We start from the raw sequence: 24,616 nt of genomic DNA on the forward strand, positions 1-24,616 counted from the left end.
TGGAAGATTGACTTAAGTTTGAAAGTAACATACAGATTAGTATTTGCATGAACTTTTGTAATATACATGTAAGCTAAGATCACAACTCTTTAGTTTTTGTTTGCTGAAGAAAAGGAATAAAAATAGGTGGTTATTAAATTGGAGTCTGATGCTACAAGAATTTATTAAGGTACAAGATGTTAAGATATTAAAGGAAGTGACAATGTAATTGCTAACTGTTTAGATGCTGAATTGAATATATAACTGTATTACTCTGTAGTGAAAAAAAACCTCTTTCGTATTGTGGTAGATTCTGAAATCCTGACTCTGTATTAATTCATTTTTACCGGTGGTAAAAATCTTAGAAGGAAGGGGGTGTTACGAATGTGCCGCAACTCTGAGGGGCCGAAGGGTACAAAGTTGCCCCCTCCTTTCTGAGAATCGCAAGATCGCTATTAATTCGGGTGTGGGACCCAGGAAATGAGAGAGAATCCACAAGGTTTGGAATGTGTCCTGGCTTCAGCAAAAACAAAGCCACTGATAACGGCCATTGTCTCTTGGAGACGGAATTATGTATTGAGTACTGTACTATTCATTGAAGCCCCTCAGGGGACGACCAGAGTGGGCTGGTTGAGGGATTGCATCATCCCAACCTGATTGACATCTGAGACCCCGTGAGTAAGGATAAAAGAGGGTCTGGGGAACAACCCCTTTAGACGCACCAGGAGAAACGCTAGAAATCCCGTGACAGTGTTTAATAGCGACAGCCGGTGGGGGCTCGTGTGTGTCTTTCCCTTGCCTGGGATTGGCGGGCTCGCCACGGAAGAACAGCTTAGCTAAAGGAGAGGCCACAAGTGAACGGCCACACTAACGAGACTCTGACAGATTGAAATCATAAAAGGAATCGGCAAGTTTTTCTCCAAATCTCTCTCTCTCTCTCTCTCTCTCTCTCTCTCTCTCTCTCTCTCTCTCTCTCTCTCTCTCTCTCTCTCTCTCTCTCTCTCTCGCAAAACCAGTGGTCCCCAAAGGCTGCAGCCTGCATCAACTGAGTGACTTTTATATTCCCATCGGACAATACATTATCCCCTAGACAACGATAGAGCTATTTCTCATTGATTATTATTGTACCCGCACTTTTAGATTTAGTATTGACGATGTATATTATCTGTATATCTGCATTGATATTATTTTTGTGTATTTTTACTAATAAATACTGTTAAAAATAGTACCATCAGACTTCAACGGACCTCTCTATCTTTGCTGGTAAGTGACCCAGTTACGGGGTTCGTAACTATATATATATATATATATATATACATATACATACACTGTCAGGTGAGGGTGTGCGATGGACAGAGTGAAGTGAGAGAAGGTGCAGGTGGTGGAGGGGAAAGTGGAGGCGGCCAGGTTATGGGGCAAAGTGAGAATTTAGAAAGGAGATGTGGTGATGGGGAGAGTGAGAGAGACTAAATAAAGAGGTATGAGAGAGATTAAGTGATCTTTGGTATTTCTCTTTGTCGACAACAACAATACACTCCATCTCTCTTCCCCTGTTCCATCTTGTGCTCTCAAACCCGAACTAAATCTGTTTATCTGGCTCCTCCTCCTCACCCCTTGTTATGGATAATTCTGCAAGCTGTATATGCTGAGGCTGCCTTAATGTGAAGTCCTGTGGAAATTAATGTTCTCTGCTGCTGTCCATGGATGTCAGATGTCAAGTTATGGCAAGTTTACTTTCTAGATTTTGTGAACCTTGTGATCTAAGCAACAAGGTTTCCTACACAGTGCACCATGCACCATTTCCAAGGGGAACAGCTCTGCCTTGTTCAAGGAATACAATTTGCAAATAGATATTTTTCATGAGATGTGCTTTTGTAAAAGTGAAGTCTTCAAAATGTGTGAATTACACCCTGGATTTTGTGGGAATTAGTTACTTGACAACTCCTACTGCTTTCCAAAGTTCTTTTTTAAATTGAATTCTCACTTTTCTATCAGCTCATTCTGGTTTGTGTAAGATTTTGCTCTGAGAATGCCTGTTCAAATGTACACCTTTCTATTTCCCTTATTGCTTCAGGTACTCCCACGTCAAACGTGTGGCCTTTTCACCCATACCATATTCTACAAAGAGTACCCTGGAGGCCCAAAAGAACTGGACAAAAGCATCAGGGGGGGAGAGCTTTTTCTCACTGTGCTTCTTAATCCAGTAAGTATATGATGCATGCTGAACAAAGATTTGTTTCCTCCTTATACTTAATCACTGAATTTGGATATTACTGGCAAGCCTTGTATTCATTCTTGATCACTAATTATCCTCGAAGGTGGTGTGAACTGCCTTTTTGACCCTATACGGTCTGTGGGCTAGCAGTCACTTTGAAATAAAGTATACACAAGTCACTAGGTTTGAGAGCTGACTAAGTAAAATTTGCAAGTTGCCTTAACAGTATCTGCTGACTTTTACAGTCTCTATATATCACTAAACACTCTGAAACAGTGAAATATTCTCTGAATTGTCCTCACTCCTGTTATGTTAGATAAGTAGCAACTAATTTCCCGAAAGCCACCATCCAAAAAAAACCTAGGTGTTATAAAGAGTAGGTAATCTTCTATAGTTTCATTGGAGGAGGGAGATCTGTTGACCAGAGGTACGTGAGCATATATATGGTGCTCTTTTCTGAAATAATATCGTGCAGACTTTGAAAGCTGTTTCATTTATGTCTCATCTGGAAGATGGTTTTTCCGTCAATGCAGCTAATTCAATGCACGTGGCTTAGTCGATAAAGTAAGGATGTGGATTGTCTCCAAAGACTAAAATACTGTGGCCATGATAGGAATGCGGCTGAAAGAAGCATAGGATAAGCAGCTCAGTGTTGTAGGATACTGATGTTTAGAAGTGATAGAAGAACATGCGAGAGTGGAGGGAGTACTGGCCGAGTACTCAGAGAGTGAACGGACATCTTCAATACTTCACTTATCCAGGTGGCTGTCCCCACATGCTTCACGTCTACCACCGTCATCCCTGTACCAAAGAAGTCTACACCTTCCAAATTAAGCAACTTCTGCCCAGTGGCATGGGCGCCAGTCACCGGGAAGTGCTTTGAAGGGCTGGTAGTGACACACATCAAAAATTGCATTCCTGCTTCACTGAACACTCACCAATGTGCTTGCCAACAGAACTGTTCTACAATAGATGCCATAACATTTGTTGTGCACCCGGTCCTAGCACACCTAAAAAAACAAGGACACATATGTCAGAATGCTGTTTCTAGATTGCAGTTCAGCACTTAGTGCTATTCTCCCACAAATTTTGGTGAACAACATCCTGCTCCTCAATCTAAACACAGCACTGTGCAAGTGGGTGTTGGACTTCCTAACCATCAGACCTCAGATTGTCAGGATGCAAAGCCGCTTCTCCCTGCTCATCATTCTCAACATGTGTGTCCCCGCAAGAGCTGTGTGCTGAACCCATTGCTGTACATTCTGTTCACATATCAAACACCAGCGTAATCACATTGTCAAATGCGTCAATGGCACGGCAGGGATAGGGCTCATCACAACAACCATGAAGTGATCTACAGAGAGGAGGTGGAAAAGCTCGAGGCCTGGTGACAGGCAAATAACCTCTTTCTCAAGGTCAGCAAGACAAAGGAGGTTGTTTGTGTGGTGCATCCAAGTCAGTTTCATAGAGGAACCTACTTGGTAAGAGGCAATACTGGACCTTGTCTTAGTGAATGATTTGGACCAAGTAACAGAATTAGCACTAGTGCACAATTTTGTTAGTTTTAATATAATTATGGGAAAACAGGCCCTTGTGTTTAAGATGTTTAAAATTATGAGAGGCAAAGATAAGGTGGATGGTGATTGTCTTTTCTCCAGCATTAGGGTAGTTCAAAGCTGGGGACTTTAGTGAGTCTACTAAGGGACTACGGTGAGAGAAGAAAAATTTAAAGTGATCCTGTGGGGCAACTTTTTCCACTCAGACGGTAGCAAGTTTATAGAATGATCTGCCAGAGAAAGCAGTCGAGGTATCGGCTAACATGCACCTGCATACTTAGAGAAGAGGGGCCGAGAGGGATATATAGGCCCCAAGATCCCTGTGATCTTCCACACTATCAAGAATCCTGCCATTAACCCTGTATTCTGCCTTCATATTCGACCTTCCAAAATTATTCTCTTCTCAATTTTCCAAGTTGGAACTCCATCTGCCCCTTCTCAGCCCTCCTCTGCATCCTTTCAATGTCCCGGTGCAAATTATAACAAATCTCCACACTTTCCACAACTCCACCAATCTTTGTGTCACCTGCAAACTTACTAAATCTCCCTTCCTCATCTAAATCATTTATACAAATCACAAAGAGCAGGGGTTCCAGAACTGGACCCTGTGAAACATCACTGGCTACCAGCCTCCAGGCAGAATACTCGCCATCTATGACCAGCCTTCCATGGGCAAGCCAATTCCGTATCCAGACAGCCATGTTTCCCTGTATCCCACTCCTCCTGACTTTCTGAATTTATCTACCATGGGGAACCTTATCAAACACCTTACTAAAATCCATATACGCCATAAGTTATTGAATAAAAACAGCAATATTAGTACTATTAACCAATCAAACACCTTCTCTGATGCAGGCAAAGAATCACAAGGTTGGCCCTGTAATAAAGCCCTAACTAGTTACACTAAATATACAATAATGGAATGGACTTTCAAGAGCAGGTTTTCCTTTGGATAGCCGCACAAAACAGTGCTTTAACTCAGCTGACCAGGGGAAGAAATGTCTGCAGGAAAAAAATGCTCTAAGTAACAGATTAGAGAAAAACAAACACAATACTGAATAAAAATTGACTGATTATTCTTCTAATGCAAAATCATCTGCAATGAATGATAGCCTTGATAGAAAGATCAATTCCACAGTAATTTTGTTAACTTCTATTGCCAGAGATCGGATAAATACGTAAGTCACCACGTTAAACACAGCTAACACTGTAATGAGTTTATTCTAAATCACATGATGTATTAAAGAATAAATACCTGCAATACCTTATATTTGGGAGGGGTGTCATTTGAATATTTTTGCAATGGTTCCCTTGATCAATATTGCTGAATATAACAAAGAGGTAAAAACATTGGCAGAAAATAACTGTTTAATAATGCTCACACCCACCTCCAAAAAGTTATCCATGAAGATCCCTAATCTTTAATTTGGATTTTCCATTAGGTTTCTGCTCAAAGTTATCTCTGGTATCCAATGCTGGAAAGATGTCAAGTCAGCTGAGGAATTGTACAATATTTTAACATTTCAGTGAGGGAAGTGCAGCCTAGATATAAAACATTCTCTTTTATATCTGAAGTCACTAGCTGTAATTATAATTTTGTGTGCCATTTAAAAACTCAAAAGCAAACACCACAGAATTATAATAATATTCAAGGGTTGTTACAACATGAATACATGGAGTTCTCTGCATCTAATTTCACTTGCTGTATGTCTACTCGGTGTCGAGTGTAAGGATGACAAACCCTGACAGTTGGGTCTGTGCAGTCTAGGTCTTTGATAGAGTTAGTTCTGGGAAATGAAGTGGGACAAGTAACAATTATGAAAAAAATTCAACTGCAGCATAATTATGTTCAAAGTGATAATAATTAAAAATAATGAAAGAATCAACAAGGGAGTACTGGATTAGAAAAAGGTAAAAATAACCTATGCAAGATCAATTGGAGGTAAACTAATCACACAGGAAAATTAGCAAACAATGGCGAAAACATTTATAGTATCAGATGGGTAGCCTTGAAACTAAGTGTATTGCATTGATAAAAAAAGAGTTCATAAAGGGATGGTCCAATGGACAAATAATGGTGGCGATGTCTTAATTGTAAATACATGCAGATTTTATAATGTATTTCCTGTGAGGAAATAAAATTAGGAGGCTCAAAACTGGAGAAGCAGAAAATAAGGTATTAGAATTCTTTGCAACATGCTAATAAGGTGGTGTTGTGTTATCATTGCTGTGTTTGTGTAAGATTTGGGAGCAAGGGGGCAAAACTGATTTTCTAAATCGGTCATGACGAATCTCAGCTCTCAAAGTTACTTTTGGCATCTGAGAGGTGAAGGAAATAGGTGAACACAGGAGATTCTGCAGATGCTAGAAATCCAGAGTAACGCACAAAACCCTGGAGGAAATCTGCAAAGTCTTAGCAGCATCTATGGCAATGAATAAACAGTTGATGTTTTGGGCCGAGGCCCTTCTTCAGGACTGGACAAGAAGGTAGAAGACATCTAAACAAAAAAGGAAGAGATGGGGTGGGGGGAAGACTATCTAGAAGGTTATAGTGTAGCCCATTGGGTGGGAAAGGTAAAGGGTGGAGAAGAAGGGATCTGATGAGAGGAGAGTAGGAAGAAAGGGAAGGAGGAGGGGCATTGGGGAGGTGATAGGCAAGTAAGGAGAAGAGTTAAGAGGCAAGAGTGGGAAATAGAAGAAGGAGGAAGGGGAGGGAACACATTTTTACCAGAAGAAATTGATGTGCATGCCATCAGGTTGGATTCTACTGAGGCAGAATATAAGATGTTGTTCCTCCACCCTGAGAGTGGTCTGATTGTGAACTGACATGTTGGAATGGGAATGGGGATAGGAATTAAAATAGTTGGCTATTGGAAATTTTGCTTTTGCGGATGGAGCGGAAGAGTTCGACAAACGGTCCCCCAGCTTGCAATGGGCCTCATCAATGTAGAAGAGGCTACATTGGGGGGCAATAGACGACCCAAACAGACCTTGTTTGGTAAAATGCAGTGAAGGATGCACGAGCCTAAATTTGTGTCCTGGCACTTTTTAGCTGATCCAATGAATTTCTACCAGAAAGGCATGAGTGTTTTTGCGCTCCCGCATTCCTTTAGAACACTAATTACTTCTGCAAGTGCTCCAATTAAATACTTTCTATTGTATTTTGTGTTAAAATAGCCATGAACATATTTCCACCAAATGACTTAAAATGCTGCACACAATTAGGGCAACAATTTACAAAAACATGTTGCTGAAGTTCTCTTGTGCTCATGGGGAATAATAAAACAGATGTGTATTATTTCTCCTAGGCTCAGCTGCAAATTTGATGTGTTTGGTAACTAAATGACTAAATAATATCATAGATTGGACCACATCCCTTGACCTTAAGGTTTGATTTCAAGTGCAACCCAGATTGATTGGATATAATTTCATCAGATGGCTGGTAGATACCTTTGGCAATCTATTTCAGATCAATTAATTTGAATCAATTTGTTCAGAACACCATTGAATGCTACAGGGAGGAATTGAAAAAAATCTAGGATCGTTATCACACTTTATATTACTAGATTAGATCCAACTGACAGCCAAATTTTACAAGTAAAATAGGTCCAGATAGTATATGATCAGTCCTTTTAGAACATAGAACAGTACAGCACAGGAACAGGCCATTCAACCCACAATGTTGTGCTGAAAGGCAATTCTTTTGTGTGGATTAATGCAGCATATAATTAACAATTCAGATTGTTGTTTTTCAAGCTGGCCCATCCTGCTGCTTTCTTTTGTTTCTACTTCTAAGCCGAGGAAAGTGATGTGACGTCTCCCTGTGAAACAGACAACCTGTCTGTGTCCATTAAGGTCAAACCCTTGCTTTTAATCATTACCTGAACATGACTTTGTCCTTTTGAAGAACAGAATCAATTATGTTCCTTCATCTGCTTCCAGGTTTTTCCCACTCGATTGTTCAAGAGAATAAAGATGGATGAGATTTATGTTCGATGAGTTTGAGGCCATAATAGCAAAAATTGTGTGTTAAAGTGAGGTGTTCTACTTCGCCTTTAGACTTCTGACATGGAGGAAACATAGAAACAATGAAACATAGAAAACCTACAGCACAATACAGGACCGTCGGCCCACAAAGTAGTGTTGACCATGTCCCAACCTTAGAAATTACTAGGCTTACCTATAGCCGTCTGATTTACTAAGCTCCATGTACCTATCTATAAGTCTCTTAAAGGACCCTATCATATCTGCCTCCACCACTGTTGCCGGCAGCCCATTCCACACACTCACCACCTCTCTGAGTAAAAAAACTTACCCCTGACATCTCCTCTGTACCTACTCCCCAGCACCTTAAACCTGTGTCCTCTTGTGGCAACCATTTCAGCCCTGGGAAAAAGCCTCTGACTATCCACACAATCAATGCCTCTCATCATCTCATACACCTCTATCAGGTCACCACTTATCCTCCATCGCTCCAAGGAAAAAAGGCCGAGTTCACTCAACCTATTCTCATAAGGCATGCTCCCCAATCCAGGCAACATCCTTGTAAATCTCCTCTGCACCCTTTCTATAGCTTCCACATCCTTCCTGTAGTGAGGCAACCAGAACTGAGCACAGTACTCCAAGTGGGGTCTGACCAGGGTCCTATATATCTGCAACATTACCTCTCAGCTCCTAAATTCAATTCCATGATTGATGAAGGCCAATACACCACATGCCTTCTTAAACACAGAGTTAACCTGCGCAGTTGCTTTGAGTGTCCTATGGACTCGGACCCCAAGATCCCTCTGATCCTCCACACTGCCAAGTGTCTTACCATTAATACTATATTCTGCCATCATATTTGACCTACCAAAATGAACCACCTCACACTTATCTGGGGTGAACTCCATCTGCCACTTCTCAGCCCAGTTTTGCATCCTATCAATGTCCCTCTATGACATTTCTCCACACTATCCACAACACCTCCAACCTTTGTGTCATCAGCAGACTTACTAACCCATCCCTCCACTTCCTCATCCAGGTCATTTATAAAAATCACAAAGAGTAAGGGTCCCAGAACAGATCCCTGAGGCACTCCACTGGTAACCGACCTCCATGCAGAATATGACGCGTCCATAACCACTCTTTGCCTTCTGTGAGCAAGTCAGTTCTGGATCCACAAAACAATGTCACCATGGATCCCATGCCTCCTTACTTTCTCAATAAGTCTTGCATGGGGTACCTTATCAGATATCTTGCTGAAATCCATATACACTACATCTATTGCTCGTCCTTCATCAATGTGTTTAGTCACATCTTCAAAAAATTCAATCAGGCTCGTAAGGCATAACGTGCCTTTGACAAAGCAATGCTGACTACTCTTAATCATATTATACCTCTCCAAATGTTCATAAATCCTGCCTCTCAGGATCTTCTCCATCAACTTACCAACCACTGAAGTAAGACTCACTGGTCTATAATTTGCCGGGCTATCCCTATTCCTTTCTTGAATAAAGGAACAACATTCGCAACCCTCCAATCCTCCGGAACCTCTCCCATCCCCATTGATGATGTAAAGATAATCGCCAGAGGCTCAGCGATTATCCCTCGCTACTCCCTCGCTTACCACAGTAGCCTGTGTTATGTACCCCATAACTGGGTATCTGACCAGCAGAGAAAGAAGAATCCGTTGGAGTCTGGTGGTACCAAAACTAAAGGTGTTTATTAGTAAACTACACAATACAGTATCAAAAATGCAAATATACATATAAAACCAGTTAGCAGTAATAAACCTAAAAGTGTAGGAATAATAATAAGCAATAATAAACAAGCTCTATCGATGTCTAGGGGTAAATGAATTGTCATAGAAAAGTATAAAGTTCAGTTCATGTCATACGTGCTGAGGTAGTTATGGTTGTTGTGTTGTAATTGTTAGAGAGAGAGAGAGCGAGCGAGGTGTAACAGCCACAGCAGGCAAACCTTCTATTGCTTTCTGAATCCGTCGTATCGTTGTGGTCATTCAGTTATGACCCCTCTGTTCTTCAGCTAGACCGTTCTTCTGTGGTGGACTCGTCACTCTGGCATGAGTGGACACACACACAAGTTCCCACCGACCCTGCTGTCACACAGTGAGCTTTATTGACCGATCTCCTGATGCGGTCTCCGAAACCCCCACCTTTCTGTGGGTTCACAACACTCAGTCAGTGTCCACTGGTGTGTCTGAAGGGTGTCTCCCCAGACCTGTCTTTTATCCCTACTAACGGGGTCTCAGCTACCCATCAACTCTGAATGACTGTGTCCATCAAATCAGGCCACTCCTGCTGTCTCCTGAGGAATGTTAACGAGCAAAGTAAAGTCCTTGTAGTAAAAGGTAAATAATCCAGGAAGAGTCAAAATACAATAGATCAACAGTCTCTCTCTCCCTCTTATCTGTAGCAGATGCTCTTGCCTGGGCTTCATCTCTCTCTCTCAGTTGCAGCATAGCAACAGCAATAGTTCATAGTTCTCGGGGGGGGGGGGAAATGGTTAACTCTGCACCACATTTTCCATCAGGTCTGTTCATCACTCATAACACCCCCATTCTTCCGGGAATTCCAGGGTGAAAATTAACTAATAAAGCATATTACTGAATTACAGAGTTTAACAAAATACAGAAGTGGTCTTAACTACAAGAATAATACAGATACACTTTCAAATTAACATCTGGATAAACAATCAGCAATTACATTATCACTCCCCTTTACATGTTGTATTTTAATATCAAATTCCTGTAACAACAGACTCCAACTTAATAACCACCTATTTTTATTCTTCATGTTAACCAAAAATACCAAGGGGTTGTGATCTTAACCAATACATGTGTGATCATAATGTAGTACATTACAGAGATTTGTGCAAATACTAATCTCTATTTTACTTTGAAACTTAACATTCAGTCAGTCAATCTCCCATGGTGTTTTTATCTTTCACATGCTTTGTTTAACAAAAAGTCAAATTTCGTAAAACGAGATCCTGTTATTCAAAGTGGCATTTGGTCAACCTTTGACTCTTTTCAACTTAACCCTCACGTGGTTAGCTTGCTCACCAGTGTGGAATAGGCCTTCACAGACTCCTTTCACAGGAGCTATCTTATCACCAATGTTTTCCAAACTAAGCCCATTTGCTCAACTTCTCTCTCTCTCTCTCTCTCCATCTTGTTTTACGGTGGTTGGCACCCAGCTTAATGGTGCATTACCGCCACCTTCGGCGATGAGTATGCGATGGACTCACATTCTAAATCCCTTCACCCAATCACACACATACACATACCCTAACCTACACTTTATCCTCCTCATCCTAGTACCTTATTTCTGTTTATCCATCATATCCTATAAAAAACCCCTGTACCCCTTAAGAAAGCTAAAAATACCCAGACCTGTGTTCTCTCACCCATGCCCAGCAACCCTTTTAATGTGAATTCCTGCACCCCCAATTCCCTTAGATTAATTCTCATCATCTCTCTCTGTATCCCATACTTCTTGCAACTCAGAACTACATGCTCCACTGACTCTTCTTCCTGACATTCCTCACACAGTCCTGTCTGGTGTTTCCCTATCAATTTCAGTGTTTGGATTAGTGCACAGTGCCCCAGCCTTAACCTAGTCCTCAAAATTTCCTCTCTTCTGTGTCTACTTCCTACCCTAGTACCTGCAACACTTTTTTGTATTTGGTATAAATGCCTCCCTTTCCCCTCCCTGTCCCATCTTTCTTGCCACATTTGGTTAATTTTTTCCCAGATTACACACTTAACCTCTGCTTTACTGATACTAATGTGCATTTCTATATTTTTTTCTTTATTGCCCTCTTTGCCAACTCATCCACCCTTTCATTGCCCTTCACCCCTACATGAGCTGGAACCCATAGAAATTTAACCTGATCTCCCTGATTTGCAACTCTTGTGACTGACTGAAGGACTTCATGAAGTACATCTTGCCGGCTGTTTGAGTGAGAAGACCTTAAACTTGCTAGTACTGAAGATGAATCTGAGCATATCAACGCTTTGACTAGTTTAGTTTTCTCCACCCAACGCAACGCAACCAACACTGCCATCATCTCCACTGTATACACCGCTAACTTAACAGATGTTCTTCTGCTGATTGCAATTGCTTTTGTTGGTATAGCCACCCCAAACCCTGTCACTCCTGTCTCAGGTTCCTTAGCACCATCTGTATAGACCTGAGTATAATCACTATACTTTTCCATCACATGACAGTTAAATGCACTTACCAAATCAGTTTTATACTTTCCTTTCCTTTTTACCTCTAACAAATGCCAGTCTATGTCAGGCCATACCAGCTTCCATGGAGCTACAACCGGATAAACTACTGAAGGACTTATCCTTAGATCAAACACTCCACATGATCTAGCAATATCATTCCCTACCCGACTAAAGTTTTCCCTCTGAAACCTCCCATTTTCCCAGGACTCCTGCAACACTCCTTTAGCAGGGTGAGAATCATTGTGTCCCTGCAAATTAACCCAGTAGTTTGCCATCAATTGCATCCTTCTTAATTCCAAAGGCATTATTCCCATTTCTACCTGCAGAGCTGATACTGGTGATGTTTTAAAAGCCCCACTGTACACTCTCAAAACCTGAGCCTGAATCACATCCAGTTTCCTTATAAGAGACCTAGCTGCTGATCCGTATGCTACACTTCCATAATCCAACACAGATCTTACTAAAGCCATATACATTCTCTTTAATGCTGAACAACTTGCTCCCCATTCCCTACCAGTCAAACATCTCATCACATTTATTACTTTTTTACATTTCTCCTCAACTTTCCTGATATGGTCTGCCCATGTTAATCGTGAATCAAATATAACTCCCAGAAATTTAAATGATCCAACCCTTTCTAATTCAATCCCATACATTCTTAATTTCTTCCCTACTTCAATTCTTTTCCTAGCAAAAAATACAGTTTGAGTTTTTTCCACTGAAAATCTACATCCCCAATCATAACCCCACTCTACCACATCATCAATTGCTCCTTGTAGTTTCCTGATTATATGCTCCGTGTTCCTGCCTCTTTTCCACAAGGCCCCATCATCCGCAAACAGTGACCTACCTATATCCACTGGTACCTTTGTGAAGACATCATTGATCATAATGATGAAAAGAAACAGGCTAATCACACTACCCTGAGGTGTGCCATTTCCCACTATGTACTGTTTTGATAATTCTGATCCAATCCGAACTTGAATTTTTCTATCAAACAAAAATTCTTTAATCCAATTAAAAACTTATCCCCCAACCCCCATCTTGTGCAGTTTAATTAATAATCCTTCCTTCCACATCATATCATAGGCTTTTTCAATGTCAAAAAACACTGCAGCTACTGATTCTTTATTTGCCTGGGCCTTTCTTATTTCAGTCTCTAACCTTATCACTGAGTCCATGGAATTCCTTCCCTTCCTAAAACCACTCTGATAACTTGCCAGCATTCCTCTCTTCTCAAGATCATATGATAACCTTTCAGTTATCATCCTTTCCATTACCTTACATATATTTGATGTTAGTACTATTGGCCTGTAGCTAGTGGCTTTTGACAGATCCTTGCCAGGTTTCCTTATTGGAATTACTACTGCTTCTTTCCATGCACTTGGTAATCTTCCCTCCTCCCACACTCTGTTGTAAAAATGCAGTAACTTCAAGAGCGCTCCTTCTCCTCGATTTTTTAGCATAATGTAGCATATTAGATCTTTCCCTGGGGAGGTTGGTCTCAATCTCTTTATTGCTCTCACCATTTCTGCCAAAGTAAATGGATCATCAATTATATCATCTGTTTCTTTCCTCCTGTTTAACACACCTGGGTATTGACTCATTGTTCTTTCCCTTCTCCTTCTCCCTTCTTCAGACAAATTTTCTGAACTATGTATCTTTACAAATGACTTGGCCATGATCTCAGCCTTATCCCTGCTGCAGACTGCTGTTTCCTCCTCAGATATCATTACTGGATTCTCCCAATCCCTTCTATCTCCCCCCTTCCTCTTAATCATTCCCCATACCTCTCCCACAGGTGTTGTTCTTCCTATTTTGTTGCAAAAACTCCTCCAACTTGCCCTTTTAGCTTGACGTATAGTTCTTCTCACCACTGACTGTGCCTTCTTATATTGAATCAAATGCTGCATATTATGGGTTCTTTTAACTAGCCTGAATGCTCTATTTCTGTTTTGTACAGCCTGACAACATTCCTCTGTCCACCATGGCACTATTTTTCTATTCATCCTATTTTTACTCCTGGGTATAGATCCTTCTGCTGCCATAATAATTGCTGAAGTCACCTGACTGTTTAATTCATCTATATCTCCAGAAATGTCAATCTTTGTCAATGCTTCTTCACTTAACTTCTGGAACTTACCCCAATCTGCTTTTCCAAACACCCACTTTGGGACTCCCCCACCTGGCCTTATTTCAAGTCTTTCACCCACTGAACATAAAACTGGGTAGTGATCACTGCCTACTGTTGAAGCAGTCCAAACTCCCCAGTTACTGATGCCACCCAAGACATTAGACACTAATGTAATATCTAATACCGACTCAGTTCCTGTTGTTATGTTTATCCTTGTTCCTCTACCATCATTCATACATACCAAATCCCTTTCTTCCATCAAATCTTCAATTACCGTTCCCTTTGAATCTGTAATCGGATCCCCCCATATTGTGCTGTGAGCATTGAAATCTGCACACCACACTACTTTATGTCTATTTTGACCTTGTATCCTTAGTAGGCTGTCCAAATCCAACCTTTTACATGGATTGTAGTAGTTAATTATAACCACTCCCTCCCCTCTCTCCCATATTTCCACCACCAAGTATTCCTGATCATCTCCTTTTTCCAGTGCTCTATACGGTATACCTTGCTTGATTAACATAGCACAACCTCCTCCTCCCTCTAGATTTCTATCTTTCCTTATCATTGTATACCCATGTACCACAAAGTCTAAAGCTGGTTTCAACCAAGTTTCCTGAATACACACTACATCCGGTTATACAACCATTTCCTTAATAAAATCCTTAAATTCCTGGCCATTGGCCAGTAAACTCCTTGCATTCCATTGCAAAAGAATCACCATAATGAGTACTAACCAACCTATGACACTTCCTGGCTTGACTGATTAGTGAGGTTCTCCCTCACTTCTTCCCATGTCAGTCCTACTAACCCTAAATGGTTTACTGCTGCTTTGACCACCAGCTGAATTTTGTCACTTTTTGACTTTATCTCTGCCGTACTATTAATGACTCCTGCAATGAATGTTATTAGAGCTTTTTTTTCCACATAAATCCTGTCATTTACTCTTCGCTGCATCTCTTGCATCCCTATTGCTCTCTGGTCATTAGGAGCATTATTCTGTTCTGTTCTTACAGCTTCTGCATAAGTGATCTTTCTTTTCACTCTTATTTCTTGAATTTTATTCTCCCGTCTCATAACCTCACACCCACTATATGCCACATTATGAGCTCCTCCACAATTACAGCATTTTGGTTGCACTCCTGTTCCGCACTTTCCATATTCATGATCATCCCCACATCTAGCACATCTCCTCTGCCTTTTACAGTTTTTAGCTATGTGTCCAAACCTTTGACAATTATAGCACCTCAATGGCTTTGGCACATATACCCTTACTGGGTAACTCATGAAACCCAGGAACATTTTCCTTGGCACTCTTTCTTCTTCAGATTCAATCAATACTGTTTCACTTTCCTTTTTCATTCCCTCCTTTGTTGTTTTCAGTCTTAGAACATTAATTACTTTCCCCCCTTTGATATTCCTCTTCAACTCCTCCATTTTTATACTCATTGGTACACCCGTGATCACTCCTTTACAACCACCATTTCGTGCTCCCACCCTCCCTGTATATTCCACCTTGCATTTTCCTATCTCTTTTAGTTTGAGTGCTTTCTCAAGTTGTTCCTCATTCGCACATCTTACCAATAGATTGCCATCATTAAGGACTTTTGCAAATACTATTTCCCCTATCTTATTTGCCAGAGTTGTTGTTGGCACAAACGGGTTAATTTTCTTCATGTGTCCTTGCGCCTTCTCATTAAACCTAATTATGACAACACCTCCTCTCTGAACTTGTTCATCTTCCTCACTTTCAGAACTCTCTCCACTGTCATTTCTTATTCTTTTATTCCCTTTGTCTCGGTTTTCATTCATCCATCCCCTCACTATCTCCTTATTCCCTTTATTTCTCCCTTCACAATAATCCATTTCTCCCCAGCTGCCTATCTCTAATCCCAAATCCCTATCCCGCTCCTTCTCCACTCTTTCCCTCAGCCCCTCCTCTCGCCTTGTCTGCCATTACCAGACCCAGGCAACCCCCTCCCAGCAATTCCCACTCCTTCCCCACTCTCTTTCCCTCAACAAGTTCCAAACCACATTCACACATGCACCACCACCTTCCAAACTCACAGCCTCCCCCAAATGGACCTGGCCTTTGCTGAACTTCCACACCACTCATTAATTTTAAGCAGGTCATTAATTTTATCTTCAGGATCTTTAATTCTATTAGTTTCTCGTTTAACATCTGCAGGTGATCCCTCTTGGTCAGAACAACACTTTAAGTTCTGCCTCTCCAAATCACATACTTGAACAACATCAGTAAGTTGTTTATCATTAAATTCCAAAACAAACTGTAATTGACTCACAGGCACCTTGTTAACAAACCGCTGTCCCTTCAGAGATAAACTTCTCACGCCCCTCTTGGGCTCTATCTAACTTTGCCTTCCTCATCGATCTGTTGACCGGCTCAATGCAACCAGTCGGGATTGCTGTTTTCCCTTTTCTTGTCTCTTTCTTCGGAGCAAAGCACTTAGATGCGATATGACCAGCTTTCCCACAATTATAACACGTAAAGCTAGGAACCTTCCTGCCAGCCTGTTTTTCCTCCTCCTTACCTTTTCCACTAGCTCCCAGCTTATTCTCTGCCTTAGCCTGTGGGCTTTCTATGCTGTCCCTACTGCCTCTCTGGTAGCTCTTATTTGAGGAATACTTTGTCTTGTGGGTTAAGGCATACTCATCTGCTAATTTGGCAGTCGCAGACAGAGTCTCTGTCTCCTTCTCATCCAAATACGTCTTCATACCTTCAGGGATACAACCTTTGAACTGCTCCATCAGTATTAACTGTAACAGTTTATCATAATCTCCAATGACCCCTTTTGAGGCGCACCAATGCTCACAATACATTTGCATCTCATGGGCAAACTCTAAATACGTGTGGTTCCACGGCTTTCTCAAGTTCCGGAACTTCTGCCGGTATGCCTCTGGCACCAACTCGTAACTCCTCAATACAGCCCTTTTTACTTCCTCATAGTCCTTAGACTCATCCATAGACAATGCCAAATACGCTTGCTGAGCCTTCCCCCAAGTACGCTCTGTAACAGAACAGCCCATTTCCCCTTAGGCCAGTTCTGATTCACAGCCACTTTCTCAAATTGGAGGAAGAACTTATCAACATCCGTCTCCTCGAATGGAGGTACCAACTGGATCTCCTGACCAATCTTGAACCCCTCATTTGGGTCTGCTGCCTGGTCTCTTCCCTGCAATGCCTTTAACCTCGCCATTTCCAGCTCATGCTGCCTCTCTTTCCTCCCTCTGCTTATCAGCTTCTGCTCTCTGCCTTTCAGCTTCTTCCTTCTCCCTTTCAGCCTCCTCTCTCTCTCTCTCTCTCTGCCTCCAGCTGCCTTATCCGAAGTTCATGCTCCCTCTTCTTTTCCTCCTCAGCCAACCTTAATCTTTCTATCTGTATCTGAAGCTCACCCTCGGCTGGTTTCCTCTCAGGGAACAGATCCAATGCCCCCGACGGGAACACACCTTGGGATACATAATACTCAGCTATTGCTCTCTGTATCTCCAACTTTCTCATCGCCGGTTTCACCACCGAGAGATTCAATTGTCTCGCAACACTCACCAATTCCAACTTTCTGGCATCCTCTAATGTCCCCGTAGTTGGTTCTTTAAAAAATTTGTCAATTTCCATCTCTGCTGGTTTCCCGTCTGGTTATCCACACAACCAGATCAGATAAGGGACTTCTATCCCAATTCACTGGCCCCCCAATTTGGTAATCTAATCCCGGAGACGAGGCCCCAATTTGTTACGTACCCCGTAACTGGGTGTCAGACCAGCAGAGAAAGAAGAATCCGTTGGAGTCTGGTGGTACCAAACGAAAGGTGTTTATTAGTAAACTACACAATACAGTATCAAAAATGCAAATATACATATAAAACCAGTTAGCAGTAATAAACCTAAAAGTGTAGGAATAATAATAAGCAATGATAAACAAGCTCTATCGATGTCAAGGGGTAAATGAATTGTCATAGAAAAGTATAAAGTTCAGTTCAGTTCATACATGCTGAGGTAGTTATGGTTGTTTTGTTGTAATCGTTGGAGAGAGAGTGAGCGAGAGAGATTAGGTAGCTGCAGCAGGCAAACCTGTGGCTTTCTTTAACCCGTCATGTCGTTGTGGTCATTCAGCTATGACCCCTCCGTCCTTCAGCTAGACCGTTCTTCTGTGGTGGACTCGTCCCTCTGGCATGAGTGGACACACACACAAGTCCCCACCGACCCTGCTGTAACACTGTGAGCTTTATTGACCGATCTCCTGATTCGGTCTCCGAAACCCCCACCTTTCTGTGGGTTCACAACACTCAGTCAGTGTCCACTGGTGTGTCTGAAGGGTGTCTCTCCAGACCTGTCTTTTATCCCTACTAACGGGGTCTCAGCTACCCATCAACTCTGAATGACTGTTTCCATCAAATCAGGCCACTCCTGCTGTCTCCTGAGGAATGTTAATGAGCAAAGTAAAGTCCTTGTAGTGAAAGGTAAATAATCCAGGAAGAGTCAAAATACAATAAATCAACAGTCTCTCTCTCCCTCTTATCTGCAGCAGATGTTCTTGCCTGGGCTTCATCTCTCTCTCTCAGTTGCAGCATAGCAACAGCAATAATTCATAGTTCTTGGGGGGGGGGGGGAATGGTTAACTCTGCACCCCATTTCCATCAGCTCTGTTCATCACTCAAAACACCTGGTCCTGGCGACCTATCCTACTTGATGCTTTCCAAATGCTCCAGCACGTCCTCTTTCTTAATATCTACATGCTCAAGCTTTTCAATCTGCTTTAAGTCATCCCTACAATTGCTGATCGTTTTCCATTGTAAATACTGAAGTGAAGTATTCATTAAGAACCTCTGCTATTTCTACTTTAGTGACAATGTTCTTGAACTAGCCACATAATCCCAGAAGACTGTGGTTCAGTTTCATAGTGACATGATCCTTGAAGGATGATTTTGGAGGCTCAAGCATCTAGTTGTCTCTTACCAAAGCGCAGTCATGTGTGCAGCTCCATCAAGGTTAAATCTCCTTGTCCCTGAGCTAAGAAAGGTACCATACTCATCCTCCAGACAGCTTGTGCCTGCTTTATTTCTATGACATTCCCAGTGCTGTCTGTCACTTCCTCATTATCTGCAGCTTCCTGAACACGTTTAGCTAATCATTTGGTTGCTTAATCACTAGCAAGACTGCATGTGAAGTTCTTCAGTTGGTGCTTGAAAAGCACAATTGTAAATGATCATACGTGCTAGGGTTACATTTTATTGATATTTTGGATACGTGAGTTGACTTTTAAAAAAAAGTAATCTTATTACACCACTGAACCAACAGAAAAGATTTGTGATGGAATTTCTACCTGCCTGTGACCCTGTGGAGAATTTAATGCATCAGTAACGAGATGAGAAGACCTTCCATGCAGTACATCGAGTGATCTGTTGAACTGAAGAGCAAACACAACGAGCTCCAATGCTGCAACAGTTTCACAACAATTCTCCATACTTGCCCATACGTTGGCACAGCCCTCTCATGACCAGAATGGCCCTTGCCTTGTCATTTTCAGATAGTTTTATTCCATTTTGATTTTATCCAAGTACTGTTACCCACTTTATAGACCATGTAAAGAAAACATGGTACTTCTGTAGAAATTTGCAAGTGTCTTAGGTGACATTCCAAATCTCTTCAAACTCCTCAGGAATTATAGCAACTGCTATCCCTCCTTTGTAACTACATTGATACGTTTGGCTCGGGATAGCTCTTCAGAGATGTTGACACCCAAGAACTTGAAAGTGCTCACCCTTTCCACTTGTAATCCCTCAGTGAGGTCTGGTGTGAAGTTCACAGTCAATCCCTTCGTCTTACTGGCATTGAGTGCAAGGTTGTTGCTGCAACACCACCCAACCAGCTGATATATCTCACTTCTGTACATTATCTCAATTCTGCCAACAGTAGTTGTGTCATCAGGAAACTGATAGATGGCATTTGATCTGTACTTAACCACACAGTCATGGGTATAGAGAGAGTAAAGCAGTGTTGATTATCAGCAAGATGGATATGGTATTTCCGATCCACACAGACTGTACTCTTCCAGCGAGGAAGTCAAAGATCCAGGTGCAGAGGAAGGTCCAGGCTTTGGAGATTTTAGATCAGAACTGTAGGAATGATTGGGTTAACGGTTGAACTATTGTCAATAAACAGCACCCTGACGTAAGTATTAATATTGTCAGTTAATTCAAGGACACGAGAAGGGCCAGTGAGATTGCATCCACTGTAGATCTATTGTACTGATAGGTAAATTGCAGTGGGTCCAGGTCCTTGCTGAGGCAGGAGTATATTATAGCCATGATCAACCTGTCAAAGCATTTAATCTCCATAGATCTGAGTGCTACTGGACGATAATCATTAAGGGAGTTCACCCTGCTATTCTTGGGCACTGGTATCATCATTTTAAAGCAGGTGGATACTTCTAGCTGTAGCAATGAGAGATTAGAAATGTTTTTGAACACACCCACCAGGTGGTTGGAACAGCTTTTCAAAGTGCTACCAGGTACACCAGCGAGGCCTTTCGCCTTGCGAGGGTTCACCCACTTAAAAGACATTCTGATGTCGGCCACTCAGACAGAGATCACAGGGTCACCGAATGCTGCAGGGGTCCTCACAGGTGTAGTTTTATTCTCCCTTTCAAAGCATGCAAACCTTTAAATCTATCATTATTTTTTAATAGGCATGTAGTTGGCTTCCATGCCCTCAGCAGTCCAAATCAACACCTTGGAATGTCTTTGCTAAATCTCCATGTCTTCCTATCCATCTTGCATTTTTTGAAATTTTGCTTTATAGTAGTGTATGTGAGTGCACCTAATTTTGTTGCTACTCTCTCTGGATTTACCACCTTTAGGATGCAACATTAATTCAAGTAGTTGGCCCATACCAGCTACAACCTATAAATATGTATTTATCCAAAACATAACTCTCACCCATGTCTATGATATACATGCAATTTATTGTCATTATAAGTGAAAATAGATTGCTTCATTATTGCAAATGATTGATGAAATGATTTACACTATGGATAGGATGGAATTGAGATGGGATAATCTAGGCCTAGATGGCACAGCCTCAGAATAGATTAGCATTCATTTCAAATGAGAGATGAGGAGGAATTTGTTTAGCCAGATGATGATGAATCTGTAGAACTCATTGCCACAAACAGCTGTAGAGGCCAAGTCATTGAGTATATTTAAAGCAGAAGTTGATGGGTTTTTGATTAGTAAGGCTGTCTAAAGTTATGGGGAGAAGGTAGGAGAATGGGGTTGAAAGGGATAGTAAATCACCTGTCATGGAATGGTGGAGCAGACTCAGTGGGCCAAATAGCCTAATCCTGTTCCATTGCCCAATGATCTTATGGTTTCCCTGTGCAACTCACCCAGAAGTTACTAACTTTATGCATTGGGTCAGAGCAGCTCAGAAGGATTGCCCTGAATTCCCATGTTTTTTTTTTTTTAACTTTTTTTATTGCGTTTTCAAGTAATTACAGAAATAAAAGTATATGAAAAAATGTATATTACCCATCCCCCCTCCCCTTAACCCCTCCCCCCTAACATCCCTATAGAAAAAACAAAGAAGAAAGAAAGAAAGAAAAAAAATGAAAGAGTGCCTGGATATTGGAAGATCCCCACATGCTCCATGGAGTTCGTAATAACTTTAGTATATATATTTATTTATTTCCCCAAATAACCAATTATTTCATCTTCGGAGCACCTATATATTTAATCCTGTCTTTTGTAAATAAGGACGCCAAATTTTCAAAAATGTTTCATATTTATCTCTTAAATTATAAGTAATTTTTTCAAGTGGAATACAGCCATAAATTTCTTTCTTCCAACGATCTATACTTAAGTATGTATCCGATTTCTAAGTAACTGCAATAGCCTTTTTGGCTACTGCCAGTGCAATTTTTATAAATTCTTTCTGATATTTATTCAATTTGGGTTTCGGTTTTATCCCTTCAATATCGCCTAGTAAAAGTAATATTGGATTATGTGGAAGTTGTGTTCCAATAATTTGTTCCAATAAAACTCTTAAATTTGTCCAAAAAGGTTGAATTTTAGAACAAGACCAAGTAGAATGTAAAAAAGTACCAATTTCTTGGTTACATCAGAAACACTGATCGGATAAATTTGGGTTTAATTTATTTATTTTTTGTGGTGTAATATATAATTGATGTAAAAAATTATATTGCACTAATCTTAACCGGACATTTATTATATTTGTCATACTATCAAGACATAGTCTTGACCAATTTGTTTCTTCAATTTTAATATTCAAGTCACTTTCCCATTTTTGTCTTGACTTATGGACTCCTTGTTTAATTGCCTGTTTTTGAATCAAGTTATACATACAAGAGATAAATTTTTTAATCTTTCCTTTTTGAATTAAAGTTTCTATTTCATTAGATTTTGGCAATAACATTGTTTGACCTAATTTTTCTCTTAAATAAGCCCTTAGTTGAAAGTAACAAAAAAGAGTGTTGTTTGATACTTTATATTTATTCTTTAATTGATCAAATGACATTAATATACCTCCTTCAAAACAATCTCCTATATATCTAATCCCTTTTTGAAACCAATTATATAAAATTTGATTATCCATTGTAAAAGGAATAAGTCTATTTTGAATTAAAGATCTCTTTGCTAATAAGGATTTCTTTGTCTCATCGTCAACATTTATCTTATTCCATAAGTCAATCAAATGTTTTACTATAGGAGATTCTTTCTTTTCCCGTATCCATTTAGATTCCCATTTATATATAAAATCTTCTGGTGTATTTTCTCCTATTTTATCTAGTTCTATTCTAATCCATGCCGGTCTATCTTTCTCAAAAAAAGATGCAATAAATCTAAGTTGATTTGCTTTATAATAATTCTTAAAATTTGGAAGTTGTAACCCTCCTAGATCAAATTTCCATGTCAATTTTTCCAACGATATTCTTCACATCTTACCTTTCCAAAGAAATCTCCTCACATATTTATTTAACTCTTGAAAAAACTTCTGGGGTAGTTGTATTGGTAGTGATTGAAATAAGTATTGTAGTCTAGGGAATATATTCATTTTTATGGTATTTACTCTACCTACTAATGTTATTGGTAATACCATCCATTTATCAAGATCTTCTTGAATTTTTTTTAAATAGTGGTAAGTAATTTAATTTATATAAGTTCTTTATGTCATTATCAACTCTTATACCTAAATATTTTATACCATTTGCCGGCCATCTAAATTGAGTTATTAATCGACATTGACTATAATCTCCTTTAGTAAGAGGTAAAATTTCACTTTTATCCCAATTTATTTTATAACCTGATATTTTCCCATATTCTTCTAATCTATAGGATAATTTACGCAACGAGTGCAATGGGTTTGTTAAATAAAGCAGAACATCATCAGCAAATAAGTTAATCTTGTATTCTTCCTGATTAACTCTGAAACCCTTAATGTCTGGGTCCATTCTAATTAATTCAGCTAATGGCTCTATCGCCAACACAAATAAAGCAGGTGATAATGGACAACCTTGCGTAGTTGACCTTGTTAACTGAAATGGTGTTGAAATTTGACCATTTGTCACTACTTTAGCTTTGGGATTAGTATTTAAGGTTTTAATCCATTTTATAAAAGATACTCCTAATCCATATTTTTCCAATACCTTAAATAAAAAATCCCATTCCAATCTATCAAATGCTTTTTCTGCATCTAAAGCAACTGCCATGCTCATTTCCTCCCTCTTTTGCGCTAAATGAATTATACTAAATAACCGAGTTACATTATCTGCCGATTGTCTATTTTTAATAAATCCTGTTTGATCCATATGTACTAATTTTGGTAAACATTTAGATAATCTGTTAGATAAGATTTTTGCTATTATTTTATAATCAGTGTTTAATAAAGAAATAGGTCTATATGATGCTGGCTTTAAAAGATCTCTATCTTTTTTTGGCAATACTATTAAAATAGCTGACGAAAAAGATTCTGGAAGTTTATGCGTTCTTTCCGCTTGGTGTATTAACTCCATAAAAGGAGGAATTAATAAATCTTTAAACTTTTTATAGAATTCAGGCGGAAAACCATCTTCTCCTGGAGATTTATTACTTTGAAGTGATCCTAGGGCTTCTTCGACCTCTTTCAATGTAAAAGGCATATCTAATCCCTTCTGTTCTTCCGTATTTAATTTTGGAAGAGTTATTTGTGATAAAAACCTTTCTATCTTGACATTATCATTTTTTGATTCTGATTTATACAACTCAGAATAAAAATTCTTAAAAGCTTCATTAAATTCTAAAGGTTTATAAGTAATTTTATTTACTCTTGTTCAAATTACGTTTATTGTTTTAGAAGTCTGGTCTGTTTTTAACTGCCATGCAAGGACCTTATGTGATCTTTCACCTAGTTCATAATATCTCTGTTTAGTTCTCATAATTGCTTTTTCTGTTTGATATGTCTGGAGTGTATTATATTGTAA

The 24,616-nt window shown here is 40.1% G+C and overlaps 1 protein-coding gene across 2 annotated transcripts in view; it reads left to right on the top strand.

Annotated features, from left to right (window-relative positions):
- Positions 1-24,616, top strand: part of ndst3 (N-deacetylase/N-sulfotransferase (heparan glucosaminyl) 3) — a 986,629-nt gene that overhangs the window by 873,947 nt on the left and 88,066 nt on the right. For both annotated transcript variants that reach the window (XM_073065158.1, XM_073065159.1), the window contains one exon: positions 2,054-2,182. In XM_073065158.1, coding sequence (XP_072921259.1) covers positions 2,054-2,182 — 129 coding nt within the window. The remainder of the gene's footprint in view (positions 1-2,053; positions 2,183-24,616) is intronic.

Source organism: Hemitrygon akajei, chromosome 13 (genome assembly GCF_048418815.1).
Source record: "Hemitrygon akajei chromosome 13, sHemAka1.3, whole genome shotgun sequence".
NCBI lineage: Eukaryota > Metazoa > Chordata > Chondrichthyes > Myliobatiformes > Dasyatidae > Hemitrygon > Hemitrygon akajei.